The sequence below is a fragment of the Bufo gargarizans genome, chromosome 2 (assembly GCF_014858855.1).
Source record: "Bufo gargarizans isolate SCDJY-AF-19 chromosome 2, ASM1485885v1, whole genome shotgun sequence".
Lineage (NCBI taxonomy): Eukaryota > Metazoa > Chordata > Amphibia > Anura > Bufonidae > Bufo > Bufo gargarizans.
This window is the reverse complement of record NC_058081.1, coordinates 700,337,590-700,347,503: the sequence shown is the minus strand read 5'-3', so window position 1 is coordinate 700,347,503 and position 9,914 is coordinate 700,337,590. Positions and strand designations below refer to the sequence as shown.

The 9,914-nt window shown below is 46.9% G+C and overlaps 1 protein-coding gene across 1 annotated transcript; it reads right to left on the bottom strand.

Moving 5' to 3' along the window:
• On the bottom strand, positions 1-4,585 carry LOC122926330 (guanylin-like). Its single transcript, XM_044277706.1, has 3 exons — positions 4,523-4,585; positions 704-899; positions 1-133 (listed from the first exon to the last, which is right to left on the bottom strand). The coding sequence occupies exons 1-3, from the start codon at positions 4,583-4,585 to the stop codon at positions 69-71; spliced, it is 324 nt and encodes a 107-aa protein (XP_044133641.1). The 3' UTR covers positions 1-68.
• Positions 4,586-9,914: the final 5,329 nt, after the last annotated feature.

The following is a 9,914-nucleotide window of genomic DNA, read 5'->3' as shown; positions in this document are numbered from 1 at the left end:
GTGTTACTTCACAGAAGATTCTCTATAATGAACAGTGAGAGCGGAAGATCAGCGGCGGCAGCAGACGACTAGCAGCCACTGCACGCTGCAAAGGCGCAAACTTCACAGGCGTCCATCTTATCTGCGACAAGTGCTGGAGGGAAACATAAGGAAGACATATATAGGTAAAGTGTAGAGAACACCACAAGTCAATGGAAGAACTTGCCCGAAACATAATGATGAAGAGGCTGGACTCCATGTAGTATAATTGTTATGACGCTGCAGCAGATTAGAGTGTGAGCTCCTGGGCACAGAGATTATGGGAGTGATAGATCATGAGTGAGATAGGGAGACCGGGGACAGGTATGATGGGAGGCATATTGTATGTGAGTTAGACTAGATTGTGGTTTCCTGGAAATGGATGATGGGAGTAATACTGTGTGAGATAGATTAGGGTGTGAGCTCCTTGTCACTCATCATGAAAGTTTCTACAATTTCCCGTAGACTATTCGGATGATGGTTTACAGTTATCAGAGCTCCTGTCATCATCCCATGAATATAATATTAGTTACAGCAAGCAGAGATCTTGAAAACCGTGAGAAACTGTGGGAAATTGTAGAAGGTTTCATTGCTGAGTGAGTGCCCTCCATTTACTGACCCTCCGGTGACTCCTCATATGAGAGGGGACACTTCAGTGCACTTCATGTTGACATTTGATTCTTACCGAGTCCTCGCAGCGCCTGTGTCATCAGGTCCGGCTGGTCGCACAGATCCTGCAGTTCTGGTACAGCGTGGTTGCCGCAGATCAGATCGTACGGTTTTATATCGTCGCCCTGTGCACGGTCATCGCCCACCTTTCCATTGTCAACAACTTCTTTCAGCTTCTTCACAGTCTCCAGAGGGAAGGTGAAATCTCCAACCTGCAAAGTACACAGAAGACACCAAGCTACAGAGGCTGCAGATCAATGTGTGAGGGTGGACCTCACTGAGCTAGGAGACCCTCACGCAGAAGCTACGTGGTATGATGACTGCCATGTTACACATACAGTGGAGCTGCAGCCCAGTCACCGGTCACGGTTCAAGCCTGTGCTAAGTGCTAGCCCATATTAGACTTTCACCTTCTCATAGTGCAGAGAGTGAAGAAATGTGGAATACCACAAGAAGATAATTCTGTCAACGTTTCGGTCCTCTCAAACCTCGCTCACAGCAGTAATTATTATAATGAAACTCAGCCTGTCATATAGAAGGAAATGTGCAATGCAAAAGTAAAACAGTGCATTCAAATTGCCAGCAGATGGCAGCAAAGTCATGAGCAATATAAAGCATCTGGATTGGCTCCTTGTCCTTCTTACTGCTCTGCAGGCCTGACATTCCGTACAGAAGGATTGGGCGAAAAAATTAAACTCCCCCCCCCCCCCCCCCCATCCTTCTCTCCCCTCTCTGACATCATCTGCTGGAGGAGAGTCAGGAGCTTCCCATACACATTAGATTGTCACCTGTTTTAGCAGACAATACAGTAATGTGAATAGTGGCCTTAAAGGGTTTGGCCCATTTCAGACAAGATGTACCCTCTTGGACCCACTGCTATCTCCAGGACGGACCCCCAAAGTGAAGGAGAGCACACTGCACATGCGCAACATGCTCTCTGTTCACTGTTACGGGCGTTCTGAAAATAGCCAAGCGTGCGCATAGCGGTGAATGGAGAGCATACCGCGCTTGCACGGCCGCCTCTCCGTTCAACTCTATGGGATTGCTGGAAATAGCAGAGCGCGCTCGCTCCGAAATTTTCAGAACTCCCTTAGCGGTGAATGGAGGGTGGCTGTGCTTGCATGTTTTCTCCTTTACTTCGGGGGGTCTTTTCTAGAGGTAGGTGCTGCTCCCACCTCTGGGACCTGCTGATATCTGATATTGATGGCATCGTTATCTGAGATGGGAATACCCCTTTAAGTGTTTGACAGCCCCCCCGTCCCCCATTCAAGAGGCAGCTGCTGCCACCGCTCTTATATTGGGAACCTGCCACTCTCGTATTTTATTACATTGACCTAATATTGCTTTAGACATCAGTTTTTACATGTGATGTGTTTGTATTTTTTGTATTATCATATTCTCCCCCCCCAGTCACGGATTTTGGTGGCTCTCCCGAAGTCCCGCTTTCACCTGTATCTGCCCCCTGAGAATGCAGATAGAATTGAATACGATGGTAAAGCAGGAAGACGTCAGCTCTCTACCTCACCAGTCACCGGGGAGGATGTGCTCTGTTCATCGGGGGAGTGGGGCTAGGTGATTACTGCATTTTTAAGAAATGTTATTTAAACTACAGGAGCAGCACTTTTGTAAGGGGGGAACTAAGGGGGCAGCACTACTGTGAAGGGGACACTAATGGGGCAGCACTAGTATGTGGAGGCACTAAGAGGTAATAACTATGGTGCTGGTGCACAAAGGGTGGGATTTGGCATGCATACATATGTAGTGCCCTGGAGCAGTGGTACTTTGAAGTCTGGACATTTGTGGACATTTTCCCTTGTTCCCCTATACAAAGTCATCAACTGTGTAACTGCATTTTATATGTATGTTGTTATATATATCCTGCTCATTTGCACAGGGGGGGAGAGAGAGAGAGAGAAAAAGAGATAACCAAACCCGGCCCAATGCCCATCTATAAATGCCTCATTCTATCCATCCCTTTTGTGCCACCTTACAGTAGTTATGCCCCCTTAGTGCCTACACAAAGTAGGTATGCCCCCTTTGGCAAGCGCCCGACTGTATAGGGAGGGTGCTCAGGGACTCATGGTCTTCCCCCTCACCCCTTTTCGTTAAGGGAGTCTGGCCCGTCACCAGTGACGTAGCTAGAAATGACTGGGCCCCACAGCAAATTTTTGAATGGGGCCCCCCTCCCCCAGTAATTCTTTTGCAACCCCTTCCTTTCATGCCGCCCCCATTCCTGTGGCTAGTAAAGATCGCTCTCTCAGGCCCGGCAGCTGTTCCATCCGTTTTCTGCACTGTCTATACTGTCACTGTATATAATTTCATTGTTAAGGGGGCCCTGACAAAATTTTTTAGTCCTCCTCCTCCTGGATGGGCCCCTTCTGGGTCAGGGCCCCAAAGCAGTTGCTTCCCCTGCTTCCCCTATAGCAACGCCCTTGCCCGTCACTGTAATGGTTAAGTAGGTTGCAGAGTAGGGCCATTAAGGGTTAATTCACTGGGGACCCTCCTTGGACAGGATGGGGGCGGTGCAGGAAATCCTGAAGGTCACATATACCTCCTCTCTGTTCTGGTCTCTGTTCTGGTGGAAGCAGATTGTCCCTCCCTCCCTTTGCGGTTATTCTTGGGAGGCGGGTTATGAGGTGCGTGGTTATGGATACTTGGTTATTCTGTTTTGTTTTTCTATTCTTAAGAGCCCCCGCTGTTGGTAGCAGATGGCGTACCTGCCCGCTGGGAGTCCGGCGAGTGGCAGACTGCTCTGATGATTGCGGTTTAACTTGCCCGCTGGGAGTCCGGCGTATGGAATACCGCTCCGATATTATGGTTTATTAAAGGTTTGCCGCTTTAATAAAGAAGCTGTGGCCGATCACCACCCAGCAATAAAGTGACACAACTGTCGGTGTCTTTTGTTATTGGTCAAGGTTGGGTAAAGGGGCCAAGGGTGAGTTAAAGGTGGTACCCCCTTCCCTGTTTCCCTGGATACCAGCAGTCAGTGTATCCACACAGCAGTTATGGCCCCTTAGTGACTCCACACAGCAGTTATGCCCTCTTATTGCCCCCACACAGTAGTTATGGCCCTTAGTGCATCCACATAGTAATTATGACCCTGTGGTTCCTCCATGCAGTAGTTATGCTCCATTAGTGCCTCCACACAGTAGTTATGCCCCCTTAGTGCCTCCACCCAGTAGTTATGGCCACTTAGTGCATCTACATAGTAGTTATGGCCCCTTAGTGCCTCCACACAGTAGTTATATCCCCTTAGTGCCTCCACACAGTAGATATGCCCCCTTAGCGCATCTACATAGTAGTTATGGCCCCTTAGTGCCTCCACACAGTAGTTATGCCCCCTTATTACCCACACACAGTAGTTATAACCCCTTAGTACCTCCACACAGTAGTTATGCCCTCTTATTGCCCCCACACAGTAGTTATGGGCCCTTAGTGCCCACACACAGTAGTTATGCCCTCTTGGTGCATCCACACTGTAGTTATGGCCCTTAGTGCTTTTTTTTGCTTTTACAAGCTTGCTTGCTCCCCTAATAATATTATTACTGTCAGACAACCCCTTTAATTGTAAAGTATACCCCTGTATTCCACCCTAAGAAGTTTTTTGTGGATGTGTGTTACTTTTATGAGCATTGACTCCTGCACTCTCTGCAGTCTTCCTTGTGTGTTCCTCTGTTTCTCAGTAATTTTGGGCTCCTAAACAGGTAGTGCTGAGGGAAAACTATGAGAACCTTAATGCACTAGTTGCTAAAAGTCATTCAGCCAGTTCTCCCTAGTGCAGGAAGACTGATGTTTCTCTGGTCAGATCCTGGAGTCCTGAGGCTGCAGCTCTTACCTTCACAATGACTGCTGCACTGAAGTGGATGAGAGCCAGGAGACACACCACCCGGGTCCACATGTTGAGGCTTGTCTGGTTCTGCCGGGGTGCCCACTGCCATCGAGCTTATATGCTTCATCCTTATCTTCCTTCTCACTGGGATGGGATTTGGCAGCAGATGACTTTCATTACCGCAAGTCTTTATGGCCCTTTTACAAGGTCACTTGATGTTTATGGGCTGATATAAGAAGATATAAAACATGATCTGATGGGCGTCTCATGTAAATTATTGCAAATATTGGGGCCATAAAATGGAGAGGACTAGGAGAGAGTATCACACCAGTATTCAAAGCAGTGTATGGACTTGCTTACCAGTGGTCTGCACGTTGGCCAGTCCTTAACGGTGACATACTGTATACTGTGCACAGTCCTAATGCCCAGTGGTATATATAGTCCACAGTCCTAATGACCAGTGGTAGATACAGAGCACAGTCCTAATGCCCAGTGGTATATACAGTGCACAGTCCGAATGACCAGTGGTACAAACCGGATTCCAAAAAAGTTGGGACACTAAACAAATTGTGAATAAAAACTGAATGCAATGATGTGGAGATGGCAAATGTCAATATTTTATTTGTAATAGAACGTAGATGACAGATCAAACGTTTAATCTGAGTAAATGTATCATTTTAAAGGAAAAATACATTGATTCAAATTTTCACGGTGTCAACAAATCCCAAAAAAGTTGGGACAAGTAGCAATAAGAGGCTGGAAAAAGTAAATTTGAGCATAACGAAGAGCTGGAAGACCAATTAACACTAATTAGGTCAATTGGCAACATGATTGGGTATAAAAAGAGCTTCTCAGAGTGGCAGTGTCTCTCAGAAGCCAAGATGGGTAGAGGATCACCAATTCCCACAATGTTGCGCAGAAAGATAGTGGAGCAATATCAGAAAGGTGTTACCCAGCGAAAAATTGCAAAGACTTTGCATCTATCATCATCAACTGTGCATAACATCATCCGAAGAGTCAGAGAATCTGGAACAATCTCTGTGCGTAAGGGTCAAGGCCGTAAAACCATACTGGATGCCCGTGATCTCCGGGCCCTTAAACGACACTGCACCACAAACAGGAATGCTACTGTAAAGGAATCACAGAATGGGCTCAGGATTACTTCCAGAAACCATTGTCAGTGAACACAATCCACCGTGCCATCCGCCGTTGCCAGCTGAAACTCTACAGTGCAAAGAAGAAGCCATTTCTAAGCAAGATCCACAAGCTCAGGCGTTTTCACTGGGCCAGGGATCATTTAAAATGGAGTGTGGCAAAATGGAAGACTGTTCTGTGGTCAGACGAGTCACGATTCGAAGTTCTTTTTGGAGATCTGGGACGCCATGTCATCCGGACCAAAGAGGACAAGGACAACCCAAGTTGTTATCAACGCTCAGTTCAGAAGCCTGCATCTCTGATGGTATGGGGTTGCATGAGTGCGTGTGGCATGGGCAGCTTGCATGTCTGGAAAGGCACCATCAATGCAGAAAAATATATTCAGGTTCTAGAACAACATATGCTCCCATCCAGACGTCATCTCTTTCAGGGAAGACCCTGCATTTTACAACAAGATAATGCCAGACCACATTCTGCATCAATCACAACATCATGGCTGCGTAGGAGAAGGATCCGGGTACTGAAATGGCCAGTCTGCAGTCCAGATCTTTCACCTATAGAGAACATTTGGCGCATCATAAAGAGGAAGGTGCAACAAAGAAGGCCCAAGACGATTGAACAGTTAGAGGCCTGTATTAGACAAGAATGGGAGAGCATTCCTATTTCTAAACTTGAGAAACTGGTCTCCTCGGTCCCCAGACGTCTGTTCAGTGTTGTAATAAGGAGGGGAGATGCCACACAGTGGTGAAAATGGCCTTGTCCCAACTTTTTGGGGATTTGTTGACACCATAAAATTCTGATTCAACATATTTTTCCCTTAAAATGGTACATTTTCTCAGTTCAAACTTTTGTTCCGTGATTTATGTTCTATTCTGAATAAAATATTAGAAGTTGCCATCTCCACATCATTGCATTCAGTTTTTATTCATGATTTGTATAGTGTCCCAACTTTTTTGGAATCCGGTTTGTATATACAGTGCACAGTCCTAATGACCAGTGGTAGATACAGTGCACAGTCCTAATGACCAGTGGTATATACAGTGCACAGTTTTAAAGGGGTTGTCCAGGTTCAGAGCTGAACCTGGACAGCCCTCCTTTTTCACCCAGGCAGCCCCCCTGACATGAGCATCGGAGCAGTTCATGCTCCGATGCTCTCCTTTGCCCTGCGCTAAATCGCGCAGGGCAAAGGCATTTTTCTGAGTTCCGGTGACGTACCGGGCTCTCCATGGGGCTGACAGGAACCCCGGTGACGTCACCGGCACTGATGGGCGGGATTTGGCTCTGCCCTAGCCAGTAAAACGGCTAGGGCAGAGCTAAAGCCCGCCCCTCAGAGCCGGTGACGTCACCGAACACACTGCTGGGCGGAAGTTACCGCCCGGCAGTGTGTTATTGAAAACACAAGAGCCCGTGCCCTGCGCGATCTAGCGCAGGGCACTGGAGCGCATCGGAGCATGAGATGCTCCGATGCTAGGCTCAGGGGGGCTGCCAGGGTGAAAATAAGGGTATGTCCGGGTTCAGCTCTGAACCTGGACAACCCCTTTAATGCCCAGTGCTATATACAGTGCACAGTCCTAATGACCAGTAGTATATACAGTGCACAGTTTTAATGCCCAGTGCTATATACAGTGCACAGTCCTAATGACCAGTGGTATATACAGTGCACAGTTTTAATGCCCAGTGGTATATACAGTGCACGGTCCTAATGACCAGTGGTAGATACAGTGCACAGTCCTAATGACCAGTGGTATGTACAGTGCACAGTCCTAATGACCAGTGGTATGTACAGTGCACAGTCCTAATGACCAGTGGTAGATACAGTGCACAGTCCTAATGACCAGTGGTATATACAGTGCACAGTCCTAATGACCAGTGGTATATACAGTGCACAGTCCTAATGACCAGTGGTATGTACAGTGCACAGTCCTAATGACCAGTGGTAGATACAGTGCACAGTCCTAATGACCAGTGGTAGATACAGTGCACAGTCCTAATGACCAGTGGTAGATACAGTGCACAGTCCTAATGACCAGTGGTAGATACAGTGCACAGTCCTAATGACCAGTGGTAGATACAGTGCACAGTCCTAATGACCAGTGGTAGATACAGTGCACAGTCCTAATGACCAGTGGTAGATACAGTGCACAGTCCTAATGACCAGTGGTATGTACAGTGCACAGTCCTAATGACCAGTGGTATGTACAGTGCACAGTCCTAATGACCAGTGGTAGATACAGTGCACAGTCCTAATGACCAGTGGTAGATACAGTGCACAGTCCTAATGACCAGTGGTAGATACAGTGCACAGTCCTAATGACCAGTGGTAGGTACAGTGCACAGTCCTAATGACCAGTGGTATGTACAGTGCACAGTCCTAATGACCAGTGGTATGTACAGTGCACAGTCCTAATGACCAGTGGTAGATACAGTGCACAGTCCTAATGACCAGTGGTATGTACAGTGCACAGTCCTGATGACAAGTGGTATATACAGTGCACAGTCCTAATGACAAGTGGTAGATACAGTGCACAGTCCTAATGCCCAGTGGTAGATACAGTGCACAGTCCTAATGCCCAGTGGTAGATACAGTGCACAGTCCTAATGACCAGTGGTAGATACAGTGCACAGTCCTAATGACCAGTGGTAGATACAGTGCACAGTCCTAATGACCAGTGGTATGTACAGTGCACAGTCCTGATGACAAGTGGTATATACAGTGCACAGTCCTAATGACAAGTGGTAGATACAGTGCACAGTCCTAATGCCCAGTGGTAGATACAGTGCACAGTCCTAATGCCCAGTGGTAGATACAGTGCACAGTCCTAATGACCAGTGGTAGATACAGTGTCCTCAAACCCTCCTCTTATTCATAGTGTGTATAATTTAGGCACCTGATGCTGTATAAGTCCCACACCACTTCCATCAATCTTACTTCCACCCATCACCATGTGTAAACACCACCAGAACATAATTCCGGCCGCACATTGTGTGTCCAGACGTCATCGCACCACCCACTTCCATTCATCCCCTTGAAGATTACACCCTTCACCTGCGTCATTGCTGCTATAGCCACCCTGACAGCATCTTCTGTATTAATCATAATTTCCAGAAGAGTTCACTAGAGCAGGGCTTCTCAAACTTTTTCTACTGTACTTAGGTCTCAACAGCCAAAGCATTCTGATGACGGGACCTTGCCAGCGACCAAATGCCACCTCACCAAATACTGACCTCAAAGTAGCAGCAACCAAATACCAGCATCCAACACGCAAATGCTCCCTAGCAGCACCGAATACCACAGTGCAGCACAACATACTTCCCCAGCAGCTTCAAACCCTAAAGTGCAGCACAACATAAATCCTCAGTGCCGCCAAACCCTAAAGTGCATCACAGCATAAATCCCGAGTGCCGCCAAACCTTAAAGTGCAGCACAACATACCTCCCTAGCAGCGCCAAATCCTAAAATACAGCACAGCATACCTCCCCAGTGCCACCAAACCTTAAAGTGGAACACAACATACCTCCCCAGCAGCACCAAACCTTAAAGTGCAGGTAAACAGAGAAGTAGTCGGCACTCGATCCCGATGCACGCCGGCATGGGAAGGAACAAATTCTCAAAGCGTAATGTAAAGAAATCTCAGCTGGCACTTGAAATCTTCTATTATATGATCTTTATTATGTCACATCAATATCTCGAAACAATAGACACATTTCGGCTCATCCAGCATTTGTTAAACCTTAAAGTGCAGCACAATATACCTCCCCAGCAGCGCCAAACCTTAAAGTGCAGCACAACATGTCTCCCCAGTTGTAGCTGGCCAGCTAAGACCTGTCCTAGGTTGCTAATATAGCTTATATGTTTATAAAGCTAGACCTGCCAATAACCTAGTACAGTTCCTATGTTTGTGTGTTAAAGACAAAAGCAGAGTTATTTACAGTGGCTTCATGTTTGGATGTCATATAACTGTTATATATTGTGTTCACAGAAGCAGAAAAGATAATATGCCTTTAAGATTAATTATATATTGTAAGATAAGCTCAATGACACAGCAGAAACAACAGAAAGCATAGAGTTAAACTGTTGTTGCTGGGCAGGAGTCTTGACCAATCACAGACAGCCTCACACACAACCTGTGTGGGTAATTCCCCTAGCAGGAGCTTCTAGAATCATTACACCAGAGAAGAGGAGCTGAACAGACATTCACTCCATTAAGAGCTGTGTTTTATGGAAGCAAGAGGCCAAAATAGG

Coding starts and splice junctions, on each gene's coding strand:
- LOC122926330 (XM_044277706.1), bottom strand. CDS start 4,585: ATGTGGACCCGGGTGGTGTGTCTCCTGGCTCTCATCCACTTCAGTGCA. Junction 900..4,522: donor GTGCAGCAGTCATTGTGAAG/GTAAGAGCTGCA, acceptor TGTACTTTGCAG/GTTGGAGATTTCACCTTCCC. Junction 134..703: donor ACAGGCGCTGCGAGGACTCG/GTAAGAATCAAA, acceptor GTTTCCCTCCAG/CACTTGTCGCAGATAAGATG.